Consider the following 14756-nt stretch of genomic DNA (forward strand, 5'->3'; position numbering starts at 1 on the left):
TCTCACTCTCTGGCAAATAAATAAATAATAAAATCTTCAAAAAAAAAATTGTTTATTTATATTCCTTTATTTTCTTTTTTCTTTTTCCATTTTTTTAGAAGTTTTAGTGTTTTTATTTTCTAGTATTAAGTGGAAATCTCATACAATTTTATTTGCATACTTGCTCTTAATATTTTTGTTTTGTTAGCCACACAGTGTTGATTTATTTTCATACACAGGAAAATTCCATTTTTATATAATTAAAAAACCCGAGGCATTTATTGAGAAATGTTCTGTATGTTATAAGTCCTTGGAGTGGATTATCCCGTTTAATTCTTTTAACAACTCCATGTTGTTACTGCCTATCTACCTTGTCTATGAACTTTTGTTCTTATACTGTCCTACAAATTATCTGATAGAAGTAGTGCTAAGAATTTTATATACGTTATCTAATTTTTTTAAATTTAAATATCCTATAATTATTCTTGTCAAATTAATTATTCTCATCCAGTCTTTGTTCCTCTAGTGGTTTGATTTGTTTTAAGCTTCCTCACTATTTGTGTGCCTTTCTCGTTTTAGGAATAAGATAACTGAAATATAGATTATCGTCATTGAAAAAACAGCACATAGAGACTGGCGACTTTCACTCCTTCTTGTTTAGACCTGGCACCATTGTTGTGGTTGATTAACTAACCTACCTACCATTTTCAACATTTTAGTATGCAGATTTGTACTTTTTCTTTGCCAGGTCCAACAGCCCTGCAGATACATTGTTGAAAGCTTTAAATCTTAAGGAATTCCTTAATTCTTGAGGAATATATCTTAGAATATACCTTCTGACTCTGATTACAAACTAACATGCTTGCAAGTGTGGAAATTGAGTTGTGAAAGAAGTTTCTCTATATAACCTGGCATCTTTTCTTCAATAAAGTAGCATTTTTTGTCCTAAGTTGACCTGACTCGTGGTCCAGTAGAGTAAGTTTTATGAATGAGTTTGATACCAGGAAATAATTGGATTCATCTCTCTGTGATTTTTTGGTTTTTATTTTTTTGGGGGGGGGCAGGGGGAAGCAGGATTCATCTCTTTGAAAAGAAAAATTTAGAAGACTCATGAAAGGGGGTTGCTGGGTGAAAATTAGCATAGAGCCCATTTTACCAAAACTGATACCCTAAAGACCTTTTATCATCATTGTAAAAAAGGACTATACTTGTTGACATAAAATTTGTTGTATAGGGTAGAATCTAGTCTTTTAATTTTTGTTTGTTTCCAAATCAATGTACTAAGTTCCTATCCTCTGTCACGCCCCCCTCCCCACCCCTTTTTTTTTTTCCTCCTGTTTCTCTAGTGGATGTGAAGTCAGAAGTTCCTGTGGGCCTAGAGCCCATCTCACCTTTAGACCTAAGGACAGACCTCAGGATGATGATGCCCGTGGTGGATCCTGTTGTCCGCGAGAAGCAACTACAGCAAGAATTACTCCTCATCCAGCAACAGCAGCAAATCCAGAAGCAGCTCCTGATTGCCGAATTTCAGAAACAGCATGAAAACTTGACACGACAGCACCAGGCTCAGCTCCAGGAGCACATCAAGGTAGCAAATATTTCCTTGCCTCTGACCTTTTCACTCAGGAAGCCTGCAACAGGACATGGGCATAAGAAGGAACATTGTGGGCGGGGGGCTGTGTGGTTCACTGTGATTAAGACCTGGAAGTATGACCTGGAGGAAATTGTGACTTTACCGGTGAAAACCTTGGGTAAGTGGTAAGAATGCTGACTAAAACCCAGCTTTGCTCTTGGAGGGGCCTCTACCATTCTCATCCATTAGTTTTACAGCATCAACAGTAGGGAATAGTAACTTTCCAACCTCTGTTGAGTTTGTCTTCTACATGATTTTGTTCATTGGCCCCGTTTATTCTCTACACCAAGAAGAACCATGAGCCTGGGAAGATCCATTTGATACTTTTAAAGAATCTGCATAAACTATTTATCAGAAACAATAAATAAAGAGCCTTTTTGCTTTGTTTTTGGTTTATAAGGGGATTTTTAAAAGTTTTTATTTAAATTCCAGTTATTTAACAGACAGTGTAGTACGAGTTTCAGGTAGTACAATACAGGGATTCAGCGCTTCCATACATCACCCGGTGCTCATCACAACAATCGCTGTCCTTCATCCCCATCACCTATTTCCCCCATCCCCCCACCCACCTCCCTATAAGTAGATGTTCTGAATATATTCTAATTTTCCCCATGAAGAAGGCCTCATAATGTATACATTTAAAATAATAACATAAAAAGCTCAAGAGAATTCTATATGAAGAAACTGATGTAAATGTTTTTAACATTTTTATGTAAGTTTAATAGACTGCAGATAAGAATTTATTGAAAGAATTTTGGGAGTAGTTGACAGTTTGAGACCCAAGTTGGGTAAATTCTTCTAGGAGAAATATATCCATGTCCCAGAATTTTTTATGATAGACTGTTTTGTTATCAAGTCATTTTAGGTATATCTGTGTATCTATTTCTTTTTGTATCTTTAAGATAAATATCACTTTAGCTTTATTTGTGAAATTGTCTTTCAAATTCTTGACAAAGACATTTAAAGCAAAGCTATTTTGGTCTGATTAAGTAGATGTTTAGTTTGAATTTATTATGACAGTAATATAAATCAGCAAATACTTATAATAAAATTCCATTTTTATGTCTATGTCCCTCAAAATGATGTAAATACATGTTAATTTACTAATGCAATAAATTACAGGTTCTAGATACTTGATCTATGACTCACTTGCATATCAAATACAAGCACATTTATGTCAGATTAATATAGATAACTAATCTATGTTAATATTATAAAATTCTACCACACTAATATTAGTGTCTGAGAAGGTAAAAATGCTATATGTTCTTCCCTATGTCCTTTCTTTTTTAAGATACACTTCCTTAACCTGAAAGTCCTCTTCTATCTTCTTTTCCAAAAAAGGCTTTGACATCTGATATAAAACATCATAGTTTTCTTCTTTAGGGAACTTTACTAAAAGAACTCTTGCAATTTATTAGTCTTATAAGATACCTTAAAACTAAGAGTGGGGATTTTGTTTTGGGTCTCATATAGAACCAGTAGCTCATGGCTGTATTTTGTAGAATAGGAAACCTTAATTTAGTTTATAGACTTATTTTTAAAGCATTATTATTTGACCCTTGAAAAAATACCAGGAACATTGATGTTTAGATTTCCTTCTCCATTCATTCTTGGCATGTGAGAATGACAGTGATGAATGAATAAAATTCATATTCTTCACCACACATTTAAAAGTAACTATAATAGTTCATTTTGCTGTGGTAACTGATTCATGTTGCATTGAATACAGGGCAATAGTAATACATTACTGCTTTAAATACTTCATTTATATTTGGTACCTTTTGTAGTTGTAAAGATCAATATAAAAATTCTTGATGTAATGTATTGTTTCATTTTATTCACAAGTTAATAGTAGCAAGTAGGTAATTAACTGTTACTTTAGCTCAAACAAAGTAATACAGTAGGTTTACTGACATCTGGACAATAGAGGAAAAGAGGAGGCTCTTGACAGAAAAAAGATTCTGAGATAGCTCAAAGGAAAATTTAGTTTTTGAAATGATTTTCCAAAGTAATAAGCTGTTTTTCTCAGAAACTAAAGACCTCCTTTAAATTTCCTTTTAAGTTTAGGAAGCTTTTTACTTTTTAAATTTTTTGTTTCATTTTACTCAACATTTTTTATGGGAAAGGCTGAGTTGATGCTTTCAACATTCATTTGGATTTTATGTTTATGAGGAACACACAGTACATGAAACTTTACTTACATTAACATTATGAATATTTGGCTTCTGTAGTCAACATCTGTTGAGTTAGATGTTGTTATCCCATTTTTCTACCTAGTAAGCTGAGGCAGAGAGACATACTGAAACTTACCCAAGACCACACACCAGTAAATGGTTGTTCCAAGTTTTGTAGTCTTGCCTTGTCTGCCATCAAAATTACCACATCATCCTCCCTGTGTCATGTATCAGAACATCTGAAACTGGGCAGTTGGTGTTTTGTTTCTTTCTCTTTTTATTCAGTGTCATTCCTGCAGTCTTCAATAATGAATAGTAGCTATGGAAATTGAATTGTGTGCTTTTGTAGATTCCTAAGATAGATTAAATTTCAATTTCACTGGGGCTTTGGTTGAAATCAATTTCACCAATCCCAGTAACTGTATAGAATTAATATTTAAGGCAGAGTTTAAGTGAAGTTATAAAGTTTTCTTTTACAATGGAGTATCTAAAGTATTCCAATAAGGGATTGATATATCAAGGCCAAAATGCCAAAGATTTTAATATGAAGAATAACCAGAAATGCTTCTAACCATGTCCTTCTGGGAGGGTGAGGCTGTCATGGTTGGCATGTGAAGTTGGCTTCCTTTCCCTCCAGAGTAACACTGATACCAGTCCACAAAGCTTTTTGTTTTCGTTCTCTGACTTTTCAGCATAAATTTCAGAGTTTTAGGTATCTATCTAATATAAACAGCAAATTACACCAACTTCATTAGGACTGAGATCTGAAAACAGTAATAATAATTGAAATCAGTATGGTTCAAACTTACAAACTAAATTTCATGTGCATTCTGAACATGATGTTTGACGGAGATTATTTCTCTTACATATGAGGAGCCAGGGCTTTGAGTAGTTTAGTAAGATGCCTAGATTTCATATCTAGTAATAGCAGAGCCTAAGTAGGACTCAAAATCTTTAGTTACTCCGCAGGGAGCACATTTACTTTTATTCATAGGTACCTGTTTCTCCATCCGAGAGAAAACGGACATGTCAACACGGTTATTAAGAATCCTTCATGTTCATGTTACTTATTGTTTGGAAGTGAAGTCAAGGGATTCAGACAGCCTGACAGTAGTTTAATGGAAATGATTTTGTTTTGACCCATCTCTAATCTGAAGGTTTTTGCCTGCTGGATGAATGAAGTAGGCTTCTGCTCTAATGAGAGAAAAGCCTACTATGGATGTATAGATACGTTAATCTGAGAACATTTTCTGTAAGGTTTTGAAGGTTTTTAAAAAGATTTTATTTATTTATTTGAGAGAGAGAGAAACGAGCAGGGGGAGGGCAGAGGGAGAAGCAGACTCTCCGCTGAGCAGAGAGCCTGACTTGGTGCTCGATCCCAGGACCCGGGGGTCATGACCTGAGCTGAAGGCAGACGCTTAACGACTGAGCCCCCCAGGTGCCCCAGGTTTTGAAATTTTTAACATTCATTCTGTTTCAGGTAGACTTCCCCCAAATTAACTCATTTCTCACCATTCCTTCGGTTTGATTACTTTCATACCATTTCTCAGGATAATAAATGAAGGTTTCAGTTGTTTATTTATCACCAGAGGGACTCGATAGAACAGACTTCTGGGCCATTCTTGCTGTTGCCTGTTTCTTATATTTCACATGTACAAAGAGACGCTACTCAGGGAACTGAAGATTAGAGCAAATTTGGTACTGACTTTTGGTGGGGCGGCACGGGTGATGAAGCTACCTAAAAACGTGCTGATTGATGATCTGAAGACCGTCTATGAAGTTAGTTGTTTGTGTTGAGATTCCAATAATTTACCCAAAAAGTGAGTAAAAATGTAAACGAAACAGAAACAAGTTCCAGAAGCTCCTAAGAGTTTGATTTGGGTCAGTGATGACAATGAAGCCTAAAGAAATTGCACACTCTCATGTCTTTCTCTTCTCGCAAGTTGCAACAGGAACTCCTCGCCATCAAACAGCAGCAAGAACTCCTAGAGAAGGAGCAGAAACTGGAGCAGCAGAGGCAAGAACAGGAAGTAGAGAGGCACCGCAGAGAACAGCCGCTTCCTCCCCTCAGAGGCAAAGATAGAGGACGAGAAAGTAAGAGGCACCAGGGGTAAAAGATCGATCTCTTCCCTCATGTTCAGCTGGTCGTCATTCAGGAAGAAGCCTGATAAGGAGCGGAATCAAACTTGTCAAAACTGTCTGCGTTTAGTTAAAAGAATAAATTATGGACCCCAATGTAAAGCTTTGACATTCACATCTTCTCTCTGCATGCATGTGGTCTGCAGTGTCTCAGGAAGTAAACAGCATTTTTGGGCAAGGATACCGATTTCTCTTGTTTTGAACCTTAAAAACGTTCTACTAAAGCAACCTAGCCATGCCCTATTGTGTGTGTGTTTTTTTTAATGATTTTATTTATTTATTTGACAGAGAGAGAGACAGCGAGAGAGGGAACACAAACAGGGGGAGTGGGAGAGGGAGAAGCACGCTTCCCGCGGAGCAGGGAGCCCGATGCAGGGCTCGATCCCAAGATCCTGGGATCATGACCTGAGCCGAAGGCAGACGCTCAACGACTGAGCCACCCAGGCGCCCCGCCCTATTGTTTTATTAATAAACTTGCTTCCACATTTCCCCACTATACCGTTCTCCTGCTCAAGTAATAATTGCTCTGTAAGTCAAGCCTCCATCTAGTTTTTGAGTACCCAGACTTTGGGAAGGTTGAAGGCAGAACATTTGTTAAAAAAAACTATCCACAAGAGGGAGACAGATCCAAATAATTCCCCTGTCTGAGGTCAGTTCAAAATCAGGATGTAGCATGGTTTAAAATCAGATGACTTGAACTGGAACTGTCAGTGATATTTATTTGTTTAATGCTCAAAAGAGTTTTTTAAAACGTGAGTTTTTCAAACTAGCAATTCAGGGAAGATCATTGTATTGTGTTCAATCACTTATGTGGTCCCCGTCCCCTAAGACTCTTGATTTTTAAAAGGCATTGTTTTACTACTCATTTTTTTTAACCTTAGGAAAAAATTAGTGTTAATTCTGGGACTCCCTATTCTGCAAAGGCAATTAAAGAAATCATCAAAGGTCCTTTGAAAATTGGCGGTTTGAGCAGTAGTTACAAAACATTACTATGCCGTTTTCAAAATCCTGTTTAGACTCTGATTTCTTTTAATAGGAAAGCCTCATATGCAGTGACCAGTGGTGATACTTCTTAATTTTTGCTAAATACTCCAGAGGCACAAAAGGACAAAGCCCCAAATCAACATCTGTTTCTGTATGTGTGTGTTTCAGGGGCAGTGGCGAGTACAGAAGTAAAGCAGAAGCTTCAAGAATTCCTATTGAGTAAATCAGCAACAAAAGACACTCCACCAAATGGAAAAAATCATTCCGTGAGCCGCCATCCCAAGCTCTGGTACACGTATGTTCAGTGTTTGGCCTTTTTCATTCCTAGGGGTCAAGAACACAGGTTCTGTACTCGGTCAGCCTGGGCACAGGACTGGGGTCTGCCAGTTCTCAGCTATGTGGCCGTGGACAAGCTCCTTGAATTCTCGTCCTTCTCTGTGAAAAGACCATAATGATAGTACCTGCCCTCCAGGGTTGCTGGAAAGGTCCTAGGAAATAATGTGGTCAAGTATGCAACAGAGAGCAGCACTTAATAAATGTTAGCAAGTATCCTCTCGAGGGCAAGGAAGTAGATATGTTTTTTGGTGAATGAATAACAGAAATGTGGGGTGGGGCAGAGAAATTAGTTCCTATTTTGCATTTTTCTATTCTCAGATGGTGCATCTGATATCTTTACAATAATTTCTGAAGATTTGGCAGGTTGAGACTTTATTTTACTTGGCTCGATAGAAGGTGGAGATCTGAGCTATTTTTAAAAGACCAGAAGCTTTTCGACTTAAAGAAAAAAAAAAAAGCAGGAAGACAAGGGAGGGAAGAGAAAGAGAACGGAGGCAAGGAAGTAAAGCTGAGTCTTCCGTGACAAGTTTACCCCTGACCATCTGACTTCAATTCTTGCTACACTGTGAGCCGAGCACACTGACTTCTCACACACAAGCTGACAACATCAGACACTCTGCTTTTACAGATGTCCGGAACCATGTTTCCCCAGGTCCAGTGAAGAGAACTATGAGATACACAGTTCTCGTCTCAGGAAAATAGGAAGGAATGTGGTGTTTTTAAAAATCAGGACAAACACTGATAGGCAAATGTTTGGATAATAGGCTTAATAGAAAATAGTTTCATTTCTCTCATTTTATATGTTTACTGAATGGCCATCAGATTTTACACTTACAGTTTTTTTTTGATTCCTCGTATCATCAAGGATAAGGGAATACGTACTTGATTACTCTATATTGAAACTGTAAGCTTCCCAAGACTTCTATTTAAAGAATTATTATACTTCTAATTCTGTTTTAAAAGTATCTGCCCTTCTCAGCATCCAAAAAAAGAATAACTGAGGCAGATTCCAGAGTGCCATATAAATACTTTTTAATGGTTTACGTAATTTCTATCAGGCATGTCAGTTGACTTGAGAAGCCAGTCCCTGAAGAAAATTTTCAGATGTTCAGTTAACATCACAGGGTGTTTAGAAATAAATACCGCTTTATTACCTAAAATTGCATATACAATTTATAACTAATTTATATTCCTTCTAAGTTAAAGCTCATTTTAAGAAGACACAATACCTTTTTTAATTGGGAAACAAATATATGCAAACAGCATGTCAGCTGAAAGTTCTTTAGCTGTCCCCTTGGGTATATTAAACATTTACTTAGCAATCCTTTTTTGTACTGAACTGAACTTCAGTAGGGTCCGACGCCAGACACCATAAATCATTAATTTATGGAATCCGAATTTAATACTCTTTTGCCAGTGAGGCCTAGATGAAGTGCCCTTAAACCAGTTAATTTTTGAGAATGTGTGATTCAGATAAATGATAATGGTAGAATTTTCATCCTGGTGGTGATACCATGCCCTGTTCATTGTTTTCTTTACGTATCGTAATTGTGGATGTTCATGTCCACTGGATAATCTATGGTCAGCCCTGAAAATGTTTCCCTGGTAGTACAGCTCCATCTCTTTCACTATATTTATTCAGGGAAGACAAAACATTTTTAAAAATCAGTTTCATATTGAAGAATTATGTGATTGCCAGCCTTTACCTTGGAAGTGCTATACAAGTCAGGAGATCTGAGGCTGTTGACACAATGGTATCACTATGGTAGAAAAGCCACCCTCATGTACTTTTATGTATAACCTAGCTATTTTTGAAAATGAAGTCACTTCTATATGTTTACTTTTACTCTAGCTATTCTACCCTGTTGACTAAACAGGGTTCGGATGATGACTTTTTCACTAGTATGGCGCATAAGAAAACATCCACAGTAATCTCAGATGATCAGAACTCAGGCTCTTGGTTAATTCTCTTTTAGTGAGGCAAACTTCTGTGTAAGTGAGTGACCAGACACACAGTGGTCATTCTTGGGGATCCTGCAGCATTCTATAGCATATTGCTAAAGCGAACTTGGTTCCGTGAGGCTGTGGTTTGTACACACGGGCAAGAAAGAACATAAACACAGCTGAGGCACGTGTACAGCATGTGCAACTGATTACTGCTGACCGACACGCAGTAAAAACTCCAGAGCAAATGGTGAAGCCTCTTTTTCTTCGGTAGGGCTGCCCACCACACGTCACTGGATCAAAGCTCTCCACCCCTGAGTGGAACATCTCCATCCTACAAATACACATTACCAGGAGCACAGGATGCGAAGGATGATTTCCCCCTTCGAAAAACTGGTAAGTTGGTTTAGCAAGACTCCACTTGCTCTTCCATAGTGTACCTGTAGTTGCACTTTGCCATCCTCTAGAGGAAAGCTAAAGGATTTGCACCATAGCTCTTAGGCCCTCTCCACCCCTGCCCTTAACATAAACACGCATGTGCACGCACACACATACGGCCCCCAATTTCAACATCAGTTGATCCAGGATATAATCGAAGGACCTTTTTGAGTTTAAAAGTTCATCGTATTTGGATTTGAAACAAATTATTATCTTATTGGCAAGAAAGAGTAGAATTAAGGAAAATAGAAATACAGTTTCTCCGAAAATTTAAATCTTCTCCACTAATGAGGTCCTCTGTAATTTCCTCCATTTGTCTAAATTTTTCTTCCGCCTCAGCCATTTACTGCAAAAAATGGGAATAATAAACTTTCTTTTCCTCACACATTTTAAAACCCGTAAATTTTAATTGTGTAAGGTGGTGAAAACAGATAAGACGAAGGCTACCTTCTGAGTTAAGTGACTTGCCTAATGTCTCACAGATTACAGGAGAACTCTGTGATGCTTTGTACCTAATGATCTCATGTAATTTTTATATAAAAATTTGCTTAGGGGAACTGGGACAATGAAACTTCTATTTGGAGTTTAGCAAACCGCCTTCTGGCTCTAAGGCTAGTATTTGTTTGCTCATCTTCTCCCTTTTCAGCCCTCTGATACGTGCATATTTAATGTGTTACATGCTCTTACCTCTGTGATAAATATATTTAAACTTCAGCTAGATATAAGCATAAATAGCATTGGTGTACGTTCTATTCTAAATCTCATGTTTTCCAAATACAGTTTTTTAAGAGAAAGCTGTAAATTTTAAAATCTTTGTACCCAGCACTGATCTGAAAAGGTATTCAGAGAAGATAGTTTGGTCCATTGTATTTTACTCAGGTCTACTTAAGAAGACTAGATCTATGTAATTTGTATTTGAAATCAGGAGAGCAAAAATGCTTTCCAATAATTATATTCATTTTCCCAAGCAATCTTGAATAATTAAAATGGATATAATATACTGTGAAAACACACGCTAAACTATTGTCTGTCATAATTTACCTATAGCATAATGAAGATTTAAAAATAAAATCTGTCATAAGTCAGAACTTATTTCCTACCATCTTTTGTACCAGGCACTGGGGTAGGACGGTGAAGTATTGCAGAGCAATCTCTGCCTTTTTATTTTAATAGCCCAAGGAGTTTTGCATTTCTACTATAAGACAATAGGTGTAGTAAAATACTATAAGAAGTAAAATACCTCCAGGGGGCTATGCGGAGGGGAGAATGAGATTTATGCATTGCATCAGAATTTCACACTATTACGTACAAATCAAATTGCCTTTCACGTAAATAAACTTTGCTGGGATAAAAGGAAGAAAGCAAAGAGTGAGCTTCCATGTATTTCTAAAACACAGAGTATAGTTTATGAAAATCGATCCATAAAGGACATGAGTTTTAGAATGCGCCGACTGTGATCTGCTGTCTTGACGTTTAGTTGCACCAGTAGCTTCTGTAGGAACTATTGACAGAGATTATGTGAATATTGCCCCAGGTCTCAGGGCAGTGACTGGCATTCAAGAGCCCAAGGAGTCACTAAAAGGAAAGAAAACATAAGTCCCCTTTATGGCAGGAGGTTACTGATGAGTGATATAGTTACATTCATGGAGAAAGACTTTTGCCCTGCTGTGCACACAGCCTTTGAATATATTCTTACCACTGGGAGACTGAAAACGGACTGCAGAACTGACACTGACTTTGAAAAGAAGTGGCATTTGGAACCAGTAAAGCATCCAGAAAGAAAATCTGATCTTTTTCAATACTTAAGAAGAAGTACTGAAAACCCATACTTTGTGTCCCAGTTTCCATGAGAACAGTTCAGGATTTTTTTTTTTTTCTCTGTAAGGAATGACTAGCAAGCTGTTAATTTATTCTTGTAAAAATTCTCAGTCCACAACAGAATTCAAAGAGAAATCCTGCTCACTATATATGTTACAAAATTTTATTCAAATCTGTACTAATATGAAAGACATTTTCTGTGTCTGTGTGATATATAACAATAGTGAAAAGATCCAACCCTTGTCTTTGCTAGTGTTATATTTTCTGTATTTGCCTAATATGTTAAGGTTATTCCCTTTATAAAATTGAAAATCTGATATTAATGAAGCGTCAGGCCGTTGATTTATGAAACCAAACTTTTTCAAGTGTTGTACTAATGAAATTCTTGAACAGCCATTAATACTTTTATATTGGTATAGGGGTTTCAAAATATTTCTTAATTCAATTCCCATCATCTAAAAGAAGGATGTTATAATTAAATACAGATGTTTTATACACATTATCTAAAGTACTTAAGAGATATCCTTCATTAATTACAAATAGGCAGAACAGAACTCTTCTTTTATCCATGTGATCCATTTGATGTATTTCCAGTCCACTGTGAGAAAGTTTATACATGTTATTTGCACTAAATAGAAGAGCATTGAAATACAGTCAAGTGATAATTTTTACTTCAGCATTTCTTGTATGTTTATGACTTAATAGCTGTTACAAAAAGCAAACAAAATATTACCATAATTACAGTTATAAACCTACGTAATGATTGGGGAAACTAAGATAATTTTTGTATAAAGCTACATCATATTAAATGAAATCTAGAGTAGTGGCATTGATCACATAGTGTAAATACCAGGACAGGTATAATAGAGTCAAGCTTTCCTACTGGGGCCTGATTATCACCCTCTGTGGTCTACTTGAATTTCACTGAACTCAGTCTTAGATTTAAAAGAAGTTGTTAAATGAGTGGATTCTCTCTTTCGATCTGCATATAATACTAAATACTTCCAATTTCTTTTTAACCTACCTCAGGACTGACTTGCCAATATGTATTAGCAAGATTTAAGGGAGTAAAGCTGGAACCAGAATAAGAAAAGTTGTAATGATCTTAAAATGATTAAAGTGGCCCCAGGGGTGTCCCTTAAGCAGTGAGCAGAGTTTGGAACCTCTCTTGACCTCCTAGGACCCAGCCAGACAGTGATAACCTAGGAACAGTCAATCAAAGAAGTCTCATTTGTCTGCAGAAATCTGACCTTTGTCATGCAAAGTGGACCTTTACTTCCTTTCCCCTTAGGAGGATCATGGTTGCTCCTAGCATTTAGGAAACATCAGAATAATACAAATAGGTGGCTTTAATCAAGCCCATTCCTAATTCACTTTTCTTTTAAATGTACGAATTGAGAGTCTTTTGCTCCCTTCACAACAATGCACATGAAAGGATTTCATAATTAGTTGTGAAGTTGAGAATGAAATCATTGTTTCAGTTTTTATGTTTATCACCCACACTTAAAATAGCACTTCCTTTTAGAATTAACTTCTGTGATTCTTTTTGTTCCACAACACAAGGATTTGTTGATACTGAAATTTGTACTATTTTATTGAACTTCATGTTTTGGTGCCAAATTATATTATACTGTGGTAGGTGACTTTTTTCCCCAATATAGCATATTTCTAGACTGATAATAAACTATAAAATAGAGAAAGGAAGCGTCTAGGTCCAGGTACTTTTGAAATAGTACATATTTCTCCCAAAGATACTGCGTATGTACTGACTTTGAATTGACCTACAGAACGATTTGTATTGGATTCTATTCCAGTGAGTGTGTACCTATATTTCATAAAATACTACGGTAAAAAATTCTAGAGGTTTTATGCTCCATTATATTATTGGGGTCTTACTCAGTGAACTTTGCCTTTCTTTGAATGTTATAGTCTTTCCATTTAATACTGCTAGATTAACCTCTTAAAGTGTGCAAGCCATATATAGCTTGGCTCGGGCTAACAGGACTGTTCCAGCCCCACTGAAATATTCATTTTAATGGTCAGCAACACTAGAGTCAGACTCATATGGAAGGGGTCCAAACATAAGTTAAGGTTTTGGAAGGCCAGTGTTATTTTCCACACTGAGTAAATTGGAAAGAAGGCAGAGATGAGACAGATAGCTTTATAAATCTCTCTCAGAATAGCTGTTAGAAGTTATGTTGTGGTACCTTGGTGACCTATTCAAGTTAGTATAATCCAGAATTAATACAAGGAGGTTTTTTTTTAATCTTATTTTTTCTTTTTTTTAAGATTTTATTTATTTATTAGAGAGAAAGAGAGAGAGAGCACTGAGCTGGGAGGAGAGGGAGAAGCAGGTTCCCCTTAAGCAAGGAGCCCGACACAGGGCTCGATCTCAGGACCCTGGGATCATGACCTGAGCTGAAGGCAGACGCTTAACCGACTGAGCCACCCAAGCGCTCCCCTTTATCTTATGTTTTAAAATCTCTTTCTCCCTTCCTCTGTCTCTCTAATTCTGTGTTTTTCTCATGATACACAAACACGTGCTCACATGCATGCATGGTCATGCACACACGTTTCTGCATAGATTAGCACGAAAAGAGCACTTACGCTGCAAAAATATCACTCTGAATTGTGTTCCAGATTGACAAAAACTGGAGGATTTTTACCCATCTTAGTACTCTGTCTTAGTTCCACTGTTTCAGTCATTCTTGCTTAAAATTATTAGAATAATCTTTTTGTGATAAAATTACACCAGTACTCCCAGAACCAAGAAGCAATGTGGCACAGTAACAGCAGGCTTCGGATCCACCTACCAGTTTGAAATCTGGATCCTCAGTCTTAGGAAATTTACTGAACCTCCTTGGCCTGTGACTCTGTCATCTGTAAAATGGGAATAATTATTGCACTTGGTTCATAGAGTTATTTTGGGAATTCAATGAAGTATTGTGTGTAACGAGCTTAGGATCATACCTAGGATTTACGGAGTGTTTAGTTAATTTTATGTTTCTAGTTGAGAAGGAATTCAGTTTCATTTATTTTTATCAAGTTAAAACTGTATCTCTTTTTATTGTGGAAAGTCTTTTTAAGGTTTAACATTCTGCCACATTTATTGATTAAATAAGTAACTGGGGAGAAAGTGACAAGCCTTCTTTTTAAGCTCTGTGCAACTTGCAGTACTAATGTCAACACTGGAATAAAGGGTTTTGTCAGTTTTGTATTTCCCTGGCATTTCAGAGCCAAATATGGTTTCCAAAAATAGCAGCAGACTTGTTTCTGTCATCTAACGTAGGAGGAACACTAATTGATGC

General features: G+C 36.7%; 1 protein-coding gene across 12 annotated transcripts in view; it reads left to right on the forward strand.

The window, feature by feature from the left end:
* HDAC9 (histone deacetylase 9) overlaps nucleotides 1-14756 on the forward strand; it is a 911036-nt gene that overhangs the window by 468665 nt on the left and 427615 nt on the right. For 6 of the 12 annotated variants that reach the window (XM_078059349.1, XM_078059341.1, XM_078059342.1 and 3 more), the window contains 4 exons: nucleotides 1326-1567; nucleotides 5733-5883; nucleotides 7081-7207; nucleotides 9467-9588. In XM_078059349.1, coding sequence (XP_077915475.1) covers nucleotides 1326-1567; nucleotides 5733-5883; nucleotides 7081-7207; nucleotides 9467-9588 — 642 coding nt within the window. The remainder of the gene's footprint in view (nucleotides 1-1325; nucleotides 1568-5732; nucleotides 5884-7080; nucleotides 7208-9466; nucleotides 9589-14756) is intronic. The other 6 variants (XM_078059350.1, XM_078059346.1, XM_078059344.1 and 3 more) reach the window with 3 other exon arrangements.

The sequence above is a fragment of the Halichoerus grypus genome, chromosome 12 (genome assembly GCF_964656455.1).
Source record: "Halichoerus grypus chromosome 12, mHalGry1.hap1.1, whole genome shotgun sequence".
Classification (NCBI taxonomy): Eukaryota; Metazoa; Chordata; class Mammalia; order Carnivora; family Phocidae; genus Halichoerus; species Halichoerus grypus.